This window comes from Diplotaxodon limnothrissa, linkage group LG19 (assembly GCF_057381915.1).
Source record: "Diplotaxodon limnothrissa isolate DT_005_m linkage group LG19, D_limnothrissa_male_GT1.1, whole genome shotgun sequence".
NCBI classification, from domain to species: Eukaryota; Metazoa; Chordata; class Actinopteri; order Cichliformes; family Cichlidae; genus Diplotaxodon; species Diplotaxodon limnothrissa.
Window position 1 is genome coordinate 23,827,807 of NC_140614.1, and position 22,620 is coordinate 23,850,426.

General features: G+C 42.6%; 1 protein-coding gene across 3 annotated transcripts; it reads right to left on the reverse strand.

The window, feature by feature from the left end:
• Window positions 1-1,753: 1,753 nt before the first annotated feature.
• gna11b (guanine nucleotide binding protein (G protein), alpha 11b (Gq class)) lies at window positions 1,754-21,805 on the reverse strand. 3 transcript variants are annotated; one of them, XM_085342935.1, is made up of 8 exons: window positions 20,641-21,805; window positions 10,249-10,433; window positions 9,526-9,680; window positions 8,112-8,240; window positions 7,165-7,293; window positions 4,791-4,920; window positions 4,523-4,676; window positions 1,754-4,179 (listed from the first exon to the last, which is right to left on the reverse strand). In XM_085342935.1, the coding sequence occupies exons 1-8, from the start codon at window positions 20,774-20,776 to the stop codon at window positions 3,989-3,991; spliced, it is 1,209 nt and encodes a 402-aa protein (XP_085199061.1). In that variant the 5' UTR covers window positions 20,777-21,805; the 3' UTR covers window positions 1,754-3,988. The 3 variants fall into 3 exon arrangements, with proteins under 3 accessions (XP_085199061.1, XP_085199059.1, XP_085199060.1); XM_085342933.1 differs by lacking the exon at window positions 8,112-8,240; XM_085342934.1 differs by lacking the exon at window positions 7,165-7,293.
• Window positions 21,806-22,620: the final 815 nt, after the last annotated feature.

Here is a 22,620-nt window from a genome sequence, read left to right on the forward strand (position 1 = left end):
CCAAAAAAAAAAAAAAAAAAAAAAAAAAAGGGGAGGGGGAAATATTTGAGTATGCACCAACTTTACACTGATGTCCAAAAGATACGTTTGATGCCCCTTAGTCCAACAACGAGCCCATGGGAAGGGGGCGCCACACAACCCTGATCGCCCAAACGTGGCAAAAGGAAAACCGCACAGGGCCAGGTTTACCATCTCTTGTTAGTCAAGGCAATGAAAGGCAATAAATAAATGTTGTAGTGAAAACAGTCTTTTTTTTTTGTTTTAACAAGTTAATGCTAAAGACAGGATAATTATTTATCATAACAACTGCCCTCCCCCTTTCCCGCTCATATGTTGAGACAAAAATGTGTCACAAAAATAACATGCTGTGCAACGCTGGCCTGCTAACAAACCCACACCGACAGCCACGTGGCCCTTCACCATGTGCCAGAGTTGAAGAGTCAAGTTCGAAATGGTTCGTCACCAATAAAGCGAGCTGCACTCCACACACAGTAAATAATAACACAACTACTGATAAATACTTGGGGATTTATACAGATTTAGTCATCCCACTTCATTTCCTCCTTAAGACAGCAGACCAAATAGTTGGCTGTCACCACAAAAGCAGGGTCATTTTCAGCAGACAGAAATGGCCATTAAGAACCACACTGGTGTTGTTTTTTCTTTAAATATATATGTATACATTAATGTTCAGACATTATTTCACCACTTAGCACTTTTGAAGCATACCTACATTTTAAGTTGAACTACTGACTTGTGTAGCCTTTGGTTTCCGCTCATTTAAAAGAAAAAAGAAAAAGAAAACAAACAAGTCACTTCAGAGAAACTGTAAATTTCCACAGACCTCTGCTCTTGGATAGTGGATGAGGATTTCAAGAAACTTAAATGTTAAGGGGCTTTAGAAAAAAAGTTCCCACTTCTCAGGGAATATTTAGTGTTGTCTATGTAATTACATGATAACGCAGCAGAGTCTGACAATGCGGAAAAGTTGCCCAAGTTTATGTGCCCAAGTCCATGATTTAAGAGGTAGCTATCACACGACAACAACAACAACTTCTACGCAAAGAAAGGCCGAATTTGGAGCAAATCAGACCCCTCTACTGGCTTCAGCTGACAGTAATGGCTGCCTAGAAAATCAACGTCTAAATGTGGACAGGTGAAAATATGCGCACACACACACACACACACACACACACACACACACACAAAAAAAATTAAAAATAAATTCCTGGCTATCATCTATAGCTCAAATACTCTGGAAAACACACAATACTTGTCCTGGTAGTAGTGTCTTTACTGATAAGTGTTTCTATACTGCACAGGGTGTCACAGGTAACTCTGTGATACCAATGCAAACAAAACGTAGTGAAGATCAGGTTGGCCGTAGGGCCCGATACTTAAATGCATTAAGAAAACTGCTTAGTGGTGGTAAACTCTCTACACACACAAACACCCTGCCTATACTTCTTAAAGCACATACTGCAAGTAATCTCCATTTATAAACACATTAGTATTGGATGACTTGGTTCACTGTGGTCCTGTACTCCACTCCCCACTGTCTGATGCCTTATGCACTGTGATAGCCCTTAATGAGGATGAAGGGTAAGTCACCTGTAGAAAAGGTCAAAGACACTGGAAGGAGAGAGAGAAAAAAAAAAAAAAGGAAGTATATCCATACTTCACTGGCACTACTCACGAGCCAGACCCGTCCCGCCCCCCGCAAAAAAAAGAAGAAAAAAAAATCCAACTATGTTCACACTGTACATTTTCTTAGGTATTCATTACAGCACTGCATCTATAAACAGAAAAATATGAATTTCTTAAAATAAAAAATGAAAATGTGAGGGCTCCTAAAGAAAAACAGGTTCATCATGAATGGAGATGTCATCGCAAGTACAACTGGAAAGGTCTCAATAAGAAAGAGAAAGCAGAAATAAGATCCTTACACTACCAGACATTCATTTTTACAGCAGTTCAGACTCAAGTTAGGCGGAGAGGAAAAACAAACTCAACAAAATCGAAAGCAGTCAAATTATCAACACCTTCAAACCTGGTCCATAAATTATATAAATTAAAAAAAAAAAAATCTTTAATTACTTTTAAAATTATCTTGTCCCCATACTGTGAAGATTCTTTTTTAAACCAGCCCTAGTTAGAATAACTCTAGAGACAGAGCTAATGGAGTAGTGAGGTGTTCTGAGGCTGGTTGGGAGTAAATCCCCCTTTCTTGCGCCCTTGCCGCTTGTTTCCTAAACACCAATCAGCTGCGTGTAGTCCTATTAATCAAGTGAACAAAAATCCATAATCACAGTATCAATACTACCATAAATTCATAGGAAAAACACAAAAGAAAAATATGTATGTGAATACTTTTTTTGTACGTTTGTTTTTTTTTTGCCAAAGATGGTGTACCACAGAGCGTTTCTGTACAGGAGTGTTTTGTGTATATGTATTTACAAACAGATATACACAAACATTTGCAGACTTTAGTGTGTTTTCTGTGAAAGGTTCATAACCACCCCTTCCTCTAAATCACTCAACATTAAGCAATCTTTTTTTTTTCTTTTTATAAACAAAGTGACTATACAGTTTAAAAAAAACAAATTAAGGAAAGTAAACAGAAGCACCTCCCATTATAGGAAGTGTGTCTGATTGGACGGCTGAGTGATGTCATCAGATGTTACCGCATGGATTCTACTCGTGCCTTAGAGTGCGGGCACTGCAGCTTTTTTTGTTTTTGTGGAATTAAGCTACTCGCAGCCCGAGCTGCAGATGTGCTCTGAACACTGATGACATCAGCTCCCCTCCGCTTCCACCAATCAGAGCAGAGCCTCATTGAAAGCAGCTGTCCTCTCACCCGCTACTTAGTGTCTCATAATGGGGCATTGGGTGGGTAATAGTGGAGCCAGATTCACTGATGATACTTTGGAAGATTGTTCCTGTGAATCCATATAGATAACATCTGGAGGAGGGAAGCATGTGATCAACTTAAACATAAAAAAGAAAAAGATCTTAAAAGGATACCTATTGTCATGTAAATTTCTGGTTGCTTCTTTAAATTTTTGTCGCCTTGCAAAATTTTCTTACAACCACTCCATTTAATCATACTTGTTAAATACATTAAAAAGTGTTTGTTTGTTTTTTTACAAATCTCAGCAATTAACAGATTTTGATTAGCCATCTCCTGCTCCCCTCCCTCCTTCATGTTTTAAGTGTTTACATATGCATTTACTTCATAATATATATTTTTTTCTATTTTTTGTGATTGCGATGCTCACACTGGTGGGTACATTCATAGACGCAAGATGGAGACAGAATCCTCAGTCCCGTCCCCCACCGAGTCGCTCTGAAGTATCTCTCAGGTCCTCGGATTGTGTCAGAAAATATGGAACTCTGTTAATTCCACACTGGCAGGAGCGTGGAAAGGAGACGACGGAGGATCTGCTCTCGCACTGCTGAAGGTAAACTCCGAAGGGCCAGGGGGTATGATGCCGCTATTCACCGAAACACAGATCCTCTCTAATCAATGATGCCCCCAATACACAAACACACACACACGCACTCACACCAAAATCCCCTCCAGTCACTGTATAGCTCGTGTGAAAGGTTTGTGTGCCAGAGCCAGCAGCCGGGGCCAAATCCACACCCACACACACAGAGCAGCTTTGGGAGGACTGAAGACTAACACAGCAAGCTGCCGAGAGGAGGAGGAAGAGGCTTTGGTGAAAGAAGAGGGGCAACGTCTGCAGGTGGGAGGATCTGTGGGTTCACTGTACTGGGAGAAAGGGGGAGAAAAAAAACAAACAAAAAAAACGGTTCTGTTGGGGGAGGGATTGTGTGCGTGCATGCGAGCACATCTGCGGCTGTGTGTGTTTGTGTATGTGAGCTGGAGTGATGTGCTGTGTAATGCATGTGGAGCTGACGGCACATTCCCAAAGAGGTGTGCATTTGTGCAGTGGGGGAGGAGATGTGCGTCGCATTTGAGCCCTCACACCAGGTTGTACTCTTTGAGATTGAGCTGTAGGATGGTGTCTTTGACAGCTGCAAACACAAAGCGGATGTTCTCAGTGTCCGTGGCACAAGTGAAGTGAGAGTAGATGATCTTGTCGCTGTCTGGGTTTAAATCCACAAACATCTTGAGGATGAACTCCCGCGCCGCCTGTGCATCTCTCTGGGGACCTAAAATGCAGAAATGGGTGAGGATGTGCGAGTGTGCATTGTACTTCAAGTCACCTTCACAACTTTGGTCCACACTAAGGAAAAGTTGCTTCAAACTGATTTGTGGATTAGCTCAGCTGAGTCAAACCCAGTTTTACTAACATCACACTGGCACATATGATGCTTATCACTTTATTAACACTGCTATCATCCATGTCTTTGACAGAATAACCAACACAGTGCACATCTTTAAATCCCTCATCTGAATATCAATCGAAAGCGATGATATTGTGACAAGTCTGATTTCTAGCAGGAACCAAACGCATGTGTCAATCACTCAACACAAACACGTAGATGATCTCACCATCAAACTCGGGAAAGTAGTCCACCAAGTGTGAGTAGGTGATCTTCTCCTCTAGCAGGTCTTTCTTATTAAGGAAGAGGATGACAGAGGAGTTTTGAAACCAGGGGTAGGTAATGATAGTCCTGAACAGAGCCTTACTCTCTTCCATGCGGTTCTGATGAGAACAGTGTTGAGCAGAAACAGAATGTTAATTTGGCGTCAATATTGAAGTCATCTTCAGACTAAAATATCCAGAATACTCTAAATACAAACCATTTGTCGCACTTACCTCATTGTCTGACTCCACCAGGACCTGATCATACTCACTCAGCGCCACAAGAAACATAATGGAAGTGACATTCTCAAAGCAGTGAATCCACTTCCTCCTCTCTGACCTCTGGCCCCCTACATCTACCATCCTGATGGCAGGATGAAGGCGAAGGAGAATAAAAAGTGAAAAAAAGAAGGGGGGAAAAATAAATTAGCATGCAAGTTTGGGTGGCCTAGTTTATGGTAAGTGATTAATGGAACTAAAAGAGTGCTTAGTGTTAAACAAAAGTTTAAGCTCTCAAGAGTCCTCGCACTCTAGCAAGGCTTGAGAAGCTTATTCTTACAGATTCTGCAAAGATTTTGAATCCATCAAGACGCATTTAGTGAACTCACACAAGCGTAAATCTTGCATATTCTATGAATTACTAATACACAACTTAACCTGGCCTTTTCAACAAGATACACTTCTGTTTCATTCCATTTTGAGTAACAGAAGAACTCTCTCACTGGAGTACATCCCCCTTAAACATTTTCTGCATATGACCTACATAAAAGATTCAGCCTTTCATCCAGGGACCCATCAAAGCATATTTTCACTGTCATTTTTAAGAGACAGCAGAAATAGGCCCAACATTTATTCTGGGTCCTGACCATTTGTTAAAAGATTTGGTCCTATTAACTTCATTTTAAAGTTGCTGAAACAAGAACCCTGATGGATTCAACATCTTCTTTGAAATACTTTCAAGTGTATCAGTGTACAGATCTCTCTATACAGGAAAAACAAAAAAAAACAAAACAAAACCCACACACAGACACAGATGTGGAGCGTGCACGTGTTTTTGTTGTGTGTGAGTCATGCACGCCACCAGGCAAGCTTTCCATTTAAGACAGACAATAGAAACAGGAAGGAACTTAGGAAGTTGTGTTACTTTTATTGTTTGCTAAATGCCCAAGTTACAAACATGAACCAAAGAAACTACAAAAACAGTCATTCCAGTTATGTCCATACAAGAAATTGTTGCCTCCTCAGTATTGCTAACCCCACCCAGTATGTAACAGGTATTATAGACCACTAACATGCACAGGTGGGTGCATAGGTGAATTTTAACTGTTCAGTAGTCTCATATAGTTAGTAGCGTATTGTGGCATATTCACCTGAAACTCTTTATGGCCCTAGCAACAGTTAACTGTTTTAGTTGATAACAGATTAGTCTGTACTTCTGTTTGTGTGTCATGTTGAAAATAGAAGCTCATAACACATTTTTCACTACTACAAAGCTTTCTCACCCTTCCCCAGTGTGTGCGATAGAGTAGAACATAACAGTTGTAAATGCTTTGAAGCACAGTTAAAGACAAAAAGGACACCAGAGAGACATAAGACAGGATAAAACAAGAGCTGGGGAGGGGGGCGTGACAGAGGACAGGAGGCAGAGCCGAGAGCGTGTTGGAAGCAAAGATATGGAAGGCAATTTACAAAATAAAAAAAAATTTGCATTTCAGTTTGATTTCAGCACATGTGCTGGCAGTAGGTAAGCCAAAATTAAAAAAAAAAAAAAAGTCTGAAGCCAGTCATAGGCATAGCATTTAGAGTCAAGATTAAACCTAAGAGATACTCTGAGTCCTCATGTGGTTTCAGGTTTCTTGAGCTTCTCCTTGACAAGGTCAGCCTTCACTCATCTGGGACTGTAGGTCCCAGTTTCATTAAGCCCCTTTGTGACAATTGATTTAATTAAATCTTTGAAGTCAAGAACATTTGCCTGATGAAACAGCAGATAAATGGCATCTCTCCAATTTATATCAGAGTATTTTCAAGCACCTCTGGATGCACAGGTACTTGCCTTCAGAGCAGTCGTACAAATAAGCTTAAAGTCACAGCTCACTGGTGCCCCCTGGTGGTGGCCCAGTCCACAGTGGTCCACAGAGACCCAGGGCCAATATAGGCCCTGCAGGACCTGCTGCCCGAAATAACATTCCTCCACCGCGGAGAGGACGACCTCGTTTCTTCTGCCAGCCGGAGAGGAAGAGGAATAGAGGAGGTGACCCATTTACAGAGACCGGGCACCAAAATGTAGGACTTTGTTTCATTAGGGGACTGTGATTTGTGTGCATGTGACTGCTGTTCATAGCGCCAGGTAGGTATGTAACTATGGGAGACTGTAAAAAGATGACAACTTCTACTTTTTAATGATTGAAGAGAGTATGGGATGGGATACAGACAAAGAACCCGCATTGATAAATCAAAAGTGTTGAGTTATTTTCAGTCATTGTGAGGAAAAAAATAGATGGTTTATTTGGGACTTGGGGGAGAAGAAAAATAAAAATAAAACATCAAATGAGTTAATGACGTCACGACAAAACATGAATGGACGCAGCCAAAACAGCCGTCTTTCTACCTGAAAATGATGCTTTGCAAGTCGAAGGGGTACTCTATGATTCCTGTAGTGGGGATGCGCACCCTGAGTACATCCTGCTGTGTGGGAAGATAGTTGGAATCTGAAATACGATCCAGATCCGAAAGATAACTACAAACGAGCCAGTCAGGAAAAAGGAATATAAAAAAAAAAAAAAAAAAAAAAAGAAGAGGGAGGGAGGGGAGAGACAGGAAAACAGTTATATAAAGCGTGGCAGGCAATTACCGCAACACCACAGCCATTCCAGGAAAGTGTGGATCAGTCCTGTTGAAGAAGACTCACAGAAAAGGCCGCATCACAGAAACAAAAAGGTGTTAGTGCCACTGCTCCACCAACACTATTCCCAGAGCTTTGACATTAGCAGTTTATCTTTAACTGACCATGGACACTGAGGTCAAGACATTTGTGGAATATGGTGGTGCAGACAGTGTAGGTGGCATCGGTGACAGCAGCAGTGACTTTAGCAGCGGAAACAGCAGCACCTGTATCAGATAAACAAGGATTGGACAAGTCTGACATCAAGGACAACGGGAAACATATTCCCCTTTGTTTCTTTAAAGGTTAAATTCTTCTGCCTTTCAATGTGCATCCAATTGTCTAATATTTCATGACAAATTCCTGGAGAATCTTTGACATCTCTGCCTAATCCTTCTTTATCTGTACTTTGTTGCTGCTCCCTTCAGTGCAACATGTCTGGCCTTAGGTTCTCCTTTCCCCTTGGGGCCAGAACTAGAAGACGATGCTACACACAAACCACTGATAGCCTCATAGGACAAAGCAATCTACTCATGTTAGTATTGTTTGTCCCAACTTTAATCTTTTTTTTGGAAATAAATGATTCTGAGCTACTTCTTTTACACTGACAGTCATCAGTGGTTTGTGTCCTCTAGTCATGGTGACGCTGCAGTCCTGGTGCCTTGAGGGAGTACCTGAAGATGACGTTCTCCAGGTCAAACGGGTACTCTATTATACCCGTGGTGGGAACACGGACCCTCAGTACATCTTGCTGGGTGGGAACATAACCCTCCGCAGTCACACGGTCTATATCACTAAGGTAACTGGAGATATACACGAACAGTGTGGATAACACTGAACTGAAGACATCATTCAATGATTTACTTGCATTTCATTCTGTCATACGCATGCTTAAACAAATACAAACCTTACATATTTGATGTCAAACTGCAAACGCATCTGCATGCACACAAACTTGACCTGCAGTACAGAGCAAGCACAACCAGGGGGCACTAAAGAGTGAGCGATGGCCTTTGGCTTTGCACCCTGGAGTCATGTATTGTGACACAAAGGGTGTACACCTTACCAAGTTCTTTTTTTTTTTTTTTTTTTTTTTTAAACAATTACTAGCAGTGCATCTTTTCTCTAAAGACAAATGGCACCGTTTCTAGCCAATCTGGACACAGAAATTGGAAGCTACTGTAAGACTTACTTTAGTGTGTTTTCACTGATGACTGCATGAAGCTCAAGCTCAGGGTAAAATAAGGGGCTCCATAGTGGTTTCAGTGTTTATTCTTATTTAGTTGGATGGGCCAGTGAAATCAGTCTCTCTCCAATAACAAGTCTTTTTTTTCCTCGTACAACTAATTACACTAATATCAATTAAAAGCTAAATAGTGCCATTTTCATGAGAGATTGTCAAATAAACAGGAGATTTTTGTAATTTGTCAGCCAAATTTTCCAGTGGACAAAAGGCTAATGTGCTGCTCTGCCCAGCATATACACCGAAACCCACACAGAACCTGACACCAACCCCACACATCCAACCACACCTTAATTACTCTGAAAATTAGCATCTTGACCTCTGAAGACAACTGTGTCCCTGCTACACACAGTGTCAGTTCCCCCCCAAAATCATGAAATATATATTTTTAAACTTACGTCAGGCTGAACCTAGCTTCGCAGAGAGAAACAATGACCTTGAATTTAGTGAAACAGCTCTTTATATTGCAGCTGCTCAGTCTCACATTAATTAAGCACAGGCACCCCCGCATCATATTTCTCGTTTCTTGGTTGGTCTCATTTCATTTTCACATGAGATGAGACCAATGCAACATTTTTAATGCAGGTTTGGGAACAGACTTATTTTTCATTAAAAAAAAAAATAAAAATACATCAGTCATCGACTACACTTAAATTATAGTAATTTAAAACTGATACCAAACAAGATGGGTCTTACACAAGGCCAAAAATAAAATGGTTAAATAGGTGACAAATGTTCCCAAACCAGCATTACAGACAAAAATTACATGCAGCTCATAAATAACATTCTGAAACATTACACAGATACCATGACCATCGTCTGCAAAGCGAGGTGAAAAGACGTACTATTTTGTGGAGTCAGAGAGCTGGTATTCTCTGCGACGGTCGTAGGCCTCCTGGATTCCTGGATCAGCCCACAGGGTTTTAATAGCTGTGATGTATGGTTGCTCAAAACTATTGAGCTTCTCAATGTCCACCTCCTTCACAAGCATAGCATTAGCCTGGGAAGACAAAAGGTGAAGTAAGTAACAAAAGATCTGACATACATGGCCACAACACAGCAAACAGAAATATAGATCTATGTTTTTTAAAAACTACAAGAATTATCCAGTCATTTCAGTTTTCAGCTGTAGACTTTTGATATTTCTGCAAACAGCAGATTTTTTCCACTGTCTGTTTAGACCAAACATCCGATCCCAACCACCCACCTATTCTACTTTTTCCAAAGATAATGTTTCTGCTAGACAAACTAAATGCATCACTTCTTGCGTGCCAGAAGTTCTTTCTTGGAAAGATTTTAAAAAAGACAGTTGGTCAAACTCTGAGAAGAAAGAAAATGGCATCTGCACTGAGGATGTCGTCCAAAAAAAAAGGGCTACACTGCTTCAGTTTCACTTTTGACGAACTAATAAATTTCATTCCTGACCCGTCCCTATAAAAGAAAGCAATATAAATAAATCTGCACTAGTCGATTTCTTAGGGAATCTTACAAAATCCTCATTGCACAGAGGCATGGAAGCTCTTTTAAAATAATAAAAGTTAACAGGAGAAAACCACAATAGCCTTTACCCGGTTGTCTTCATATTTGTAGGGGATCTTGAGGTTCTCAGTGGCGCGGATCATGGACTGCATGGAGGTGAAGATGTTTTGATAAACAAGTCGAATGAAGCCTCTTTTATCTTCATCAGAGTATCCAGCTCCATGGATGATCCTCATCTGCTTGATGAAGGTGCTCTTGCCACTTTCTCCTGTACCTGAGCACAAAGACACAGGATCATAGTTACAGTGTGGGTCACACCTATCGTGAGGGTCCCCAATCAAAGCAAAATTGCAACAGTAAGCAGACCGAGGCTCGATCAAGACAAAGTAAAAGATGAATTGGGATTAGTTTGAACTTTAGATCATGCAAAGCTACTCTAGTATAATCCAAAAATGGCAACACCAAACTGGTAAAGAGCACAGTAAGAGAAAGTCTCACATGTGCCAAGGAAACAAAAATCTTAGCTTTCCTTTTAGTTCTCTACCTCTGACTGAACACAAATTCAATCATACCTGAACATAAGATATCCAGAACTGACAGGTCAACTATTTATTTGAAAATAGCCAATGGCAGTTAAGGATAATGAGCCGATGCAAATGCTCTGCCAATAAATTTGTGCAGTGGAAGTTGATAAGTCTTCTGTGGACTTCGAGAAAACATTCAACTGTGTCCCTTAAGGTGTCCTGTGGGAGTATGGGTACTTGCTTGTTGTTACCAACCAATTCCTCCATGTTCATCTGTCCTAAGAGTCTGGTTCACATTGGTACTTCTACCGCTGACGCCATGCTTCTCAGCTGGAAAAAGGGTGGACCACCCAATCTAAACTCGAGATGAATTTCTTACCCAAGTGGAAGAATTAAAGTAACTTAGGACCGTGTGTAAGAGTGAGGACTGTGCAGCGGGACACTAACTGATGTATTGCTATAGTATCAGCAATGATATGCAAGTGGTGCCGATCTACTGTGGTGAAGAAAGAGCTGAGCATGGACATGAAGTTGTCAATTTACAGATCAACCTATGTTCCCACCCTCACCAATTACTATCAGCTTGCAGATACGAGTGGCAGAAATCAGCTTCCTCCAAAGAGTATCTCTGCTCTCCCTTTGAGACATGTTGAGGAGGTTGATTGTTCGGGAGGAGCCGAGATTAAAGCTGCTAATCCTCCACATTGAAATGAGCCGGGTAAGGGGATGCCTGATGTGCACTTCCTTAGGTGAGGTAAGGTCCTATCAGGAAATGGCCTGGGGATAGACCCAGGACACATTAGAGCTCGCTGCTGGGTACGAGAGCTTATAAATTACTCATCACAGTATACACTACTACTTAGTCTACATTCATATAAACGTGGCAGACAAGAAGTGAGAAATAACAGGGGAGGGGGGAAAAAAAAAAAAAAAAAAAAAAAAAAAAAAAGGCTCCACAAAAACCAAATCCACAAGACAAGATGTTATGGTTCGCTCTTCATGTGTCACCGCCACAGCAATGAACTACCAGTGTGTTACACACAGAAAGCCGCAAAGATTTTAACAGTAAAAAACAACAAGAGGAAATATATTGTGAATAAAATCGCATCTGTTGTCACTGAGGTGTTAATCTATATCACTACCCAGTCCTATTCGATGCCACTGAACTGTCCCATTTTCATATTGAAAAATCAGACCCCTCATTTCTGCCAAGACCCAGAGCCGAACCTGTAACATGAACTCAGACATGCTGCAGTCCGTTTTTCTGTTTAGTTACTTGACATTCGAGGTAATCAATAGGATAGACAATGTTTTTCTCAAAATTATATTAATACGGGATGCTCATACGAGTCCTTAGTCAACTTGTTATAAAATCCCTTGACTGACATTCCAAACTGATTAACTAAACTCATTAGGGGTGCACATATGTCAAAGCTTCTTTGTCTAGTGTCAGGAAGTTGCTCCACAGTTTGCCAAGTAAACAATTCAAAAAATATTTCTAGGGGAAAAAAAAGGGGAGGGATGAGTGAAGGAAATATGAGCTAATTTAATGAAGACAATTAAGACAGTTTGCCCTACTATATCCAGCATCTAACAGTGAACTGCCTCTGACAACGACCCCTGCTGTCATCTTTTGGCAAAGGGCGAAACTCACTCAGTGATTCTTTCCTGCCCTCCTGATTCCATATTTGGAAGTAAAACTATTACAATATTTCAAACATCATAACAGCCAAGATAAAATGTACCTTTTGATACCAAAACATCCCTGATTTCACCGTCAGAGTCGCATACTCTTCCTTCAGTTAAAGACAACAAAAACAACACTTTAAGCCTTTCTATATCCCGAAAAAAATTAAATTAAAAAAAAAAAACAAAAAAACCCCCCCCACTCGATTGGTGGTCTGTTAGGCCTAACCTACATTTCACAATAGCCCTCTAAGGTCTGCATACTGCCTAAAAACCTTACCCTCAGGCCATGAAAATAAATAAATATTAAAAACAAACAGGCTGATGGCATTTGAGTTCTCAGTGATATCAAACAGGATCCAGCACATCAATGATATCTGCAGAACTGAGAGGGAAAGACGAAAGACGTGGGAAAAAAACAAACAAAAAAAAACAACACACATAGGCTACACTCATCTCACCACCACCTACATTCAAGGTTTTTGAAGAGCAGCCATATTTCCGTTACCATAGCAACCCCTCCTCTGTCTCCCTCTTTTTGCGTTCCTGTGTTTTCTTTTTTTCCTCTTCTTTTTTAAACCCCTCCCATCCGCCCCTTCTCTCTCCTCTCTTTCGTAGCAGACAGTAAATATAACTGCGAGCCCCTCAGGCTCGCTCTGTGCTCTTCATATTTTGGTTCACCGCAGAGAAGAAGGGCCTCGGTTAAGCAGAACATTTGGGATGGGCGGGAGAGGGGGTATGGTCTGAGGTCAGGGGGTTCTGACACCTTAGGACAGTGAAAGGAATGGGAGAGATAATCACTTTCCTGTCAATGGAGAAGAAACAGCTTAATCTCAAAAATATATTTCTTATATCTAAAGTCTTTATCCATAAGGGGAAAATGGCTCTCCTTCATCCAACAAAATGCCCAATTTAGGATAACAGACTAGACAGGCTTTATAGTTCAGTGTTTTTTTAAAAAAAAGAAAAAAAAAAAGCAAAAAGCACCATCTTCATTTCTCCTGGATGAATCAATGCACTGCAGTGAAAGCTACACGCTGGTCGGCCTAACAAAAGAAGTCAAACACAGAGAGCGTATTCTTTGCAACAGGGCTGCATTGGCAATGACTGCAGACCGGCTCACCGAAGGAGCAAGAAGATCACTCTCCAGCCTAATGTCTGATTTATTTCTCGTGACCCCATCACAAGATCTCCCTCCGCTGTGTTCCCTTAACTATCATGTCCCTCTTTTCCCCAGACAACACACTACAAGCCTCTGTCCTCGCTTTTTCCTCCCCAAAAATTGTACTAGTGTCAGCCACAGCCATTTCCATGCCCTCACCAACTCTTCCCCACTAACACGCCCCCACCCCTCGCTCCCCTCATAACCTCCCTGAGGCAAGAAATATGCCTCGCCATTCTCATCCCTCTCTGTCAAGAATTTTGGATATTCATAACTAGAATCCATCCATTCTTTTTTGGTAATGACCTAGAAAAAGGAGGTCACCTTTTAATAGCTCACGCGCACACACGCGCGCGCGCACACACACACACTGAGCTCTCTTCTAGGTACTGTGAGAGAGAGCGAAAAAGAAAGAGTGGTGATTGTGTCCCAGCGCAACAGTGCAAGGTACACTACACAGCCCACACACACACCAACACTACTCTCTTCGCAGAACCGATGAGCTTTGTTCCAAAAAAACAAAGTCTCACTCGAGGGTAACCCGATGACAATAAGCACACAACAAAAACTTGCTCTCAACACCCAAATTACAAAGAGGCGCTGAAATGATAACAGTACGCAAGCAGTACAGCTCCCCATCAACTAAAAAGGCAGCAAGCACTACACCTGTATATTCCATTGCCAGGATAGCTTTCATAAGCCTTTACATAACGCAACTGATGTCAGCTTGTGACACAACCCCTGATAGACTTGACACACTGCTGTCTTGGTGCAGCAGTTTTGGTTGAGCCCCGGCGTGTGCGCGCACACCTACACGAAGGCATTGCTTTGTTTACACAGTCTGCTCATCTTATAAATCTCCCAGCCTGCTTCAAACGCAGCCGCCACAGGGCCTTGTTCACAAGCGTGCCCATTTCTGCTAAACCTGACCTCCCCATGCAAAACGAGTCGCTGCTTTCGATGAACAGGAAGTCATCGGCATTGCTGTAAATTTGCATGCAAAAATGGTAAATGGCCTGTATTTATATAGCGCTTTACTAGTCCCTAAGGACCCCAAAGCGCTTTACATATCCAGTCATCCACCCATTCACACACACATTCACACACTGGTGATGGCAAGCTACAAAAACACACACGCCAAAATATAACTGTCCATTGCTATGAACAGCACATGTTTATCTGGGTTTATCAACGGTCCTTTCAGTCAGCACGTGGCAATCAAATCTCAGCACGGAGAAACCGTCTGCATAAACACAGTCAAGGTTAAGATACTGACAAAACTGGCATCATGTAGGCATTATACGTTTTTGTCAGCACCTGGGAAAACTTTTAAAAAATGAGAAGGCTAAGCAAAAATGTAGCGAGGGTCTTAAGCTTTCACATATTCATCTTGGAAATTGGCCTCTTTCAGGCGTACAAAGGAAAGGGACTGAGCCAAGGCAGCCTGCAGCTATGCAACACACACACCACCTGCCTAACCAACTGTGGACACACACACACACACACACACACACACACACACACACACGCACACAGATCCTGTGGTCAACCTCAAGGCATGGATGTTACCTCCACTGTGATGTCCCATTTCTACCCCCTTTCCCTGCAAAGACTTCAAAAAAAGGACACAGCAAGGAGGGCCATTTCTCCCTGTCAGATATATGGCCGCTTGCTCTGTGTTCATTGTGCTTCCTTCCGTCAGAATCTCGGTATAACTCTACGGCTTTGAGCCGATGCCTCTGCATCTGCCGAGTGCTCCGCGTACGTGGGTGTCGGAGCTGTAAATCGAACATGCGTGCTATAGCAAGCGCTGCACATAATACACACACTCTCACGCGTCTTCATCTCACCATCTTAGGATGGCCTTGTCTGTTTACCAGTGTGTATGCAATGAGTGTTGAGTGGCAGAGTGCGAGTGGGTGAGCAACAAAAATGGCAGGAAAAAGAAAGAATAAAAGAAACCTCGCTCGACAAAAGATTCAACACTTTGCAGGAGTATTTTTTTTCCTTTTTTTAAATCTACAACACACAGTGTGCTCAGCTGCTCCAACTAAAACCAGCCAAATCCTTGATATTGATATCGCTTCTTAAGCTGTGGTTCTTATTTTAGGGAATCTCTTCACAGAGAGAGAACATCACTCTGTCCACACATGGGCAGTAAACGTACGCCACGGCTATTTGCTACAATTATTTAACAAATCCACTTTATGCACAGCGTAAGCGTGGCACAGCCTTCCAAATCCAACTCGAAACAGAAAATTGAAGTGACAGAAGTTGAAACGTTGCGATGAGGGAGAAGTGTGGGCTTTACTGTACGCGGCAGCTGGTGGGAGTAAACAGGAATGAACATGCCACTCTGTCACCACAGAGAGGACTGAAGATGCTGGCAGAGAACAGAAAGGCAGGCTACGTACCCGTCCTGTCTGGGGACTGTGGGGGGAAGCAAGCAGTATGTGGGACAGCCTCCATCTAGCCTCAAATCTCTAGAGAACCTGCCATGACCCTCTTTTAAGAACGCGTGTGTGTGTGTATACTTTCATCTGCGTGCTAGAGAGCAAAATGTGTAAAAGACACGGTGTCATAGAGCGAGACAAGGAACGTGTGCAAGGCTGGCTGAGAAAACGGTAAAAGGAGACGCTATCCAAGTTCGACGATGGTGAATTTGTGCATACGTACGTCTCTGTAAAAGATTTAAACTGGGCATCCTAACCAGGCAGGAGACAGAAAGGTGCAAAATTATACAAAACATAACATGTAGCCTGACATATACTGCCTCATCAACTCATCCCACTGCAGTTTTCTGAGACCTGGCTGTGAACCTTTTCTAAAAGACATCACATAAACAAGACAGAAAAAAAAATGAATGGAATGACGTCTGGGTGGATTTCTCTTTCTCCTTATATCTGTCTTCTTTACACATTCACAAAAAATATGATGGAAAACACTGAAAATAACAAAAAATGTTTTGTCAAGTACAGTTTGGGGTCTCCCCACAGAACGTACGAGGCCTTAAAGATGTTTAGTGAGAACTGCTTTTGCTTTCGATCTTTTTTCTTGCAAGTAGATGCGTCAGTCTTGCAGGCGATGAGATAAAATGAAGAACTGTCAGAGAGAACAGATTACCAATTGTCGCATTTTAAGGGTTTTTAATCGTGCATATTAGTTTATCTTACATCTCTGTGGAAAATTAATCGCCTAAATATGGTAAACAGATTTTTCGAAACTCTCAGATACGCAGAGCACGTCTTACGTCGACCTTCATATTTAAAAAGCGTTAGATCTGACCATGATAAAGGGGATTTGAGGAAAAGCTGCAGAACTTCACATTCACTGGCATTAAAGCCCCCCCGAAAAACTGTGCGCGCGCGCACACACACACACACACACATCCATCTAGGAATCCCTATTGCCATATATGATCAAAATAAGATGGCTTGGCAGGAGAAGTAAGGTCAGCAATAAATGTGAGCCTAACCCTTGATCCCCTTCCTGGTTCAATCACACTGCTCATCTAAAAAGGATGCCTTAACCTGGTATAACAAGATGTACTGCTGACACAGGAAAGAACAATGAAATCACTGAGTACTTGGCAAACGACTTAAACAATGCCTGGAATGATATGCCGTAGAGAGGGCCACAACTTTTTGGTGTCAGAGTTAACTTTAGCCCCAGCCAGACTTAATTTATTTTTAAGGATGTTTTTCCGTAATCAGGCACATACACAAATGCCAACTGACAGCCTGTCTGGGAGTTTGAACTCTGAAAAAAATCCTGGAAAAGCACTTTAGGAAACCTTAAAATGTTTAACCTAACAGCTCACTTTACTGACCGTTTGCTTGCTCCAGCAGTTTATTTACCCGATGCAGCAAAAGCCACAGCTCTTAGTTCACTTTGTTTTGACCAAGTAGAGGCAAACCATTGGTCTGTGGAGCAGGAAGCTGTCAGTATGGCCTGATATGGCACTATGCAACAAGCAGCCACACTGTGGTACTGCTGCAGCCCTGGAAGAGCGGTTATTCTCCGAGTTAGCAGTTTAACAATGATAACATTTAACCTCCCTGTATTCTTAGACTGGAAACTTTGTGCTTGGGTTGGGTGCAAGATGTAACCAAGCCACATAACTGTTCTGGCACATACACGCTGGCCATGTAGCAAATCCTGCCAGTAAGCGAGTGGCACAGAAGGAGGGTGGACTGTCATTAGTGAGAGGAAAATCAACGCTGTTACAGGAATGCAATATGCAGTTACAGTAACATCAATCTAGAGTTAAAACAATTACAAGACTTTACCAATCTTCATTATGTGGTTCCAGATCTACAACAAACATGAGAAGCTGCTACAGCGGTTAGCACAGTTGCCTCGCAGCAAGAAGGTCCCGAGTTCAATTCCAGGCTGGGGACTTTCTGAGTGGAGTTCTTCTTGCATGTTCTCCCTGGTTACTCCACAGACATGCACGGGGCTGGGTTAACTGGTGATTAGCCAGTTATTATTAGACTAAATTAGCTGTAGGTGTGAATGTGAGCAATCGTTCGTCCCTCGCCCTTTGACAGAGTGGTGACCTGTCCGGGGTGCCTCTCACGCTATGACAGCTGGGATAGGCTCCAGCCCAACTGCGATTCTGAATTGGATAAGTGGGAGAAAATGGACTGATGGAAGGATGGAAGGAAGACCTTACTGGTAACGGAATCATCTTAGACTTCTGGGCAGGCAAAAATCAATTTTAAGATTGGGCTTTAGGACGGTAATTTGCCAAGTATTTGCCGTTTCTTATGTCAGGCTGCATTTCATTGTCAGTAAGCTGGAGTTTTCTTGCACGCAAGAACAATTCATCAACATTTTTTTTCCTGGTAAAGAGTCTGCTACTTTGTTTTACAGAAGTCTCAAGCATCTTCCTGACTGTACTGGACATTTGATAAACAAAATGCACAGTAAGCCTGGGTAAATTAGACCCCATTTACACACACAAAAGTTACATTTAACTTGCAGACCTGATATTTCCGTCAATGTAGGGCCAAAAATCACTTCATTTTTTAAATACACAAGGAAATCTGCTGCACTATTATGTTAAAGCTCAAATCAGCAAAAAGGTTGTGTGATATTTTACCTAATAAAGCATATCTACTAATTTCATGTGTAACGCTGCAGGAGTCTGCAGTTGCACATTATATATTAAAGCTAAAGCTGTGCACACTGAGCCGTGGGGTAGAAGATCAACTGACATGTTGAACACATCCCGTACGTGCTGAAATCCAGGGTAGCCAATTACGAAAAAAAAAAAAAAAAAAAAAAAAGGAAAAAAACAACAACTTCTCAATCATGTGAGATGGTGCTCAATATCATTCCACCTCTCCTGTGCAGTTTCTTGGCAAAAATTCCCCAGACTGTTCCCAAAGGTCAAGGCTGGGCTTTGCCACAGCAGGTTCCTGCGATCAGTATGTACAAGCTGGTAAATGAGTGCAGACTGTAAGGAGCCTTATAAAAATAAAAATAAAAAAATTAAATAAATAAATGCAGCCATTTTGAAATGCGATGGTTAAATGTTCAAAAACGGAGACCGTCTCCATCCTCCACTGAGGTGTGGAGAGGCCGAGATCGCACGGAGTGTTGTGGGCTTGAGAATTATGCCAGGGGATAATAGGAGTCAGTGACACCTTAAAAAGTCTGAGCAGCAGATGTGTTTAACCAAGCCTATTAAAACCAGGACTAATCCTGCCTTACACGTCCTTATCCAGCCGTCCACTGACAGCTTCAGCTTGCACAGGACAGTCCACTTACAGCGTGACTGGTTTCCATTTGCGCTTGCTTTCAGTCCTTCAGACTGATGCACCCATAAAAGTTTGTTTAAAAGACTGCTGTTAGAATCAGCTCCATTAATCCAGCTCATCACCAGGCATGAGTAGCAAACGCCCCTTCTCACCTGCTCACCTTGGCAGCCAGGTAGAAGAACGTGCAGCAGAGATGAAGATGTACGACACACGGCAAACTATGTCCCATCAATGGCCTACTTTACCTAGTTGAGGTACTCACCAGGGAAATAAAAAGGAGACACACATGTCAAATAACCAGGGCTGCTTTTAGTGAGCGTGAAATGGGAGCAAACGTTTTGAAACTAAGGATGCAACCTAGATAATTCCAATTGTCCTAAAAAGGGAGATTCTTTTATCACCCCCCTCCCCAAGCTCTTACACCAAGCATTAGTTCAAGTAGCCATGGAGGGAAGGGGGTGGGTCACATAATGGACAAGAAGTTAGTCTGTTATAATATGGTAGGTAAGCGAGTACATTCGAGAAAGCACAGTCCACTGTTCCCTTTTGTGTCCACAGAACTATGAATCAATGCAGTACAGAGCAACTTATCCAACAGCAGCTCCCACCTGCCCACACACTTGCTATAAAAATAGCTAACCTACTCAGCTAGACTCCAGGATGAGGGGGCCAGCCCCTCAGTATCCTTGTCCTCTGCAAGTGTAGATTTGTGACACTAGTTACTCATTAAATAATAACAGAAATGTAACAATGAATGAGTGGGCACCATACAAGGTCTAGCTGAGGGATCTGAAAGGTCTTCCAGTTGTACAAATGTTATGCAACCTATTGAAATCAACTCAAAGCCCCCCTCCTCCCCCCGATTAAATCAAGTGGCCATCTTCACAGTTAACCAGCGCCTGCTGACAAACGACAGTAGCGGTTTTGCAGCTGGGAGATGAATCAGACAGTCATAACTTAACATGTGGTCGCCTGCAAACGGTGACATCTTCGCAACTTCGATGCCAAATGAGCCTGTTGTCTGCACGCCAATGCAAAATCCACACACACACACACACACACACACGAATAAAGAGACGGATCCGCTGGTTAGGCATGCCATGCAGATTCACACCTGCACACGCCAGATAGCCAAATCCAACGCAAGTTGCAAAAACAAGCTCTGCATTTCGGAAAATCATGCCATAACGTTTACTCATAATCACACCAGGCTTCCAGCTAGCAACCTTAACTAGCAGCATATCTGCTAGCATCGCCAAGAAGGCCCAAGGAGGTTGGCTGTCCACATAAACGACACAAACATGGCTATTAAAAAGGGCGTTTGGGATTTAGCATGCTACATACCGAGCAGCAGTAATTTCAGCTCTCTCCTGGAGTCTCGCTTGTCTCGGCGGAGTTGTTTGTCAATTTCTGCATTGATTCGTTTCGACTCCTTCGCCTCTTCGCTCAGGCAGCAAGCCATCATGGACTCCAGAGTCATCCCCTCTGGTTTTTGGCAGCCCGGTTCAGGCGGGACCTAACGAACACTTGCCCACGGTTTCAGCTTCTCCCGAACCCCGGTTTCCTCGCTTCTGTCTCTAGCGAGGTGGTGGTGGTGGTGGTGGTAGTAGTAGTGTCGGACCGGACGAGTGGATGGATAGGACTGGGGGAGGGGGTGGGGTGGGGGGGGGGAGACTAGCCAAGGGGCCTCGCTGTCAAGTTGTCCCCCCGGCCGAGAGCAACTGCGACTTCAACCGGGCGATCTCAGCAAATCACGGGAGATTCGGACAAGGAGGAGGGAGCCAGGAGACGGTGGGGCCTCCCCGAGATGCTCTCAGCCTGCACGCCTCTTAATACAGCTAATATTAAAATGACTCCAGCTGCCACAGATTAGCTACTTAATACCCGTTTATATCATTAACCCCTCGTGTGTCACTGGGAGATCCAATTCTACCTTCTTTAATTTAATCTTCTCAATCCGCTAAAAGTGGTTTAAGACCGCAGAGTCGCCACATCCGAACCCGTAACAGCTGATATCTGTGCACTCTCCCCAAAGCTAGATAAGCCCGTTTAGTCTGTAAAAGTAAAGACCCCTTGTCAGCAGGCTAATATTAGAGTGGTAATCTATATTGCACTAGCCACACCGCAGCACTGCGCCTATTTTCCGAGTAACTACATCAGCTAACGCTGGCTAAATTAGACGTAACGACTACGGAGGCTGCCCTGCTAGCCCGCTAGCTCACTAAACAGCGCCTCGGCTAAAATGTGTCAACCCGCAGTGATTGAAGCAGCAGGCTGCTGGTTGAAGGAATTTGACTGCCTAGCTAGCAATAACTACACAGCAGCCTATTACATCTTGGCTCATTTTGACGATAAAATAAAATGCTACGACAACGACCGAAAACAAATCTGAAAAACGCGTGCCGAGCCGGCGGCTTTTGCTAGAAATATATTCACTTCAAGCAGAAAGCTTTCGGGTCGTTCGTCGCTGGAACTAGGTGGGCACACAACAGGATGATGCCAAGCGAGGAGGAGGATACAGTAGTGTTGACTGACAAACGGCGGATTTCACCAAACAGGTTCGTGGCAGACCAATTGAATGAACGAGGCGGGTCTCTGGGTGGGCTCAAGTTAGATCCATGAGATGCAGATGCAGGCTAAACCTAAAAAGCATGACCAGATAAAAGCTGTTTGTTTTTTTTTTGTCGTCCAAGTCAGAGCACCTGTTGCATATATGCTATCTCCAGCTTAATAATATGTTAGAATATATAGGAACGCTTAAATATGTAAGCACTCCTTATCCTTCCATCAATAACCTGCAGGGTATTGGAAGCGAGCGTCAAGTGTGCTGGAATAACAGCGGCATCTAGTGGCCTTATAGTAGAATTGCAAGTGTCGCCTGTTAAGACTGGGTTCATTCATTCACTGAGTCCATGAAGCAAATGAGGACACTTGGCATTCATAAATGGGCCACTCTGCAATTGCAGGACAATTTCTGTCCCACCCATGAATTTCAAAGTAACCCCTGTACAAAATACTAGAACACGCATTTGTTGTGTAAATTAAACATGTCTCGAGGCAAGTGTAGAAAAGGGGTTCCAAAATATTATTTAAAATACAAAATATCTCCAGGGAAACCTTCAAAAACTGTCACTTGTCTCTCGTCACAGCTTCTTGACAACCAAATTGCATGTCAAATACAACAATTAACATAAGTTATAAATCCACCTTTTCTTTTTGACTATGCTGACATTTTGCACCACTATGCCTTCTTACTTGAATATTGTATATTGTATATTGCATAGCTTTTTTTGTTATACGTAAAATTGTATTGTATTTATTTAA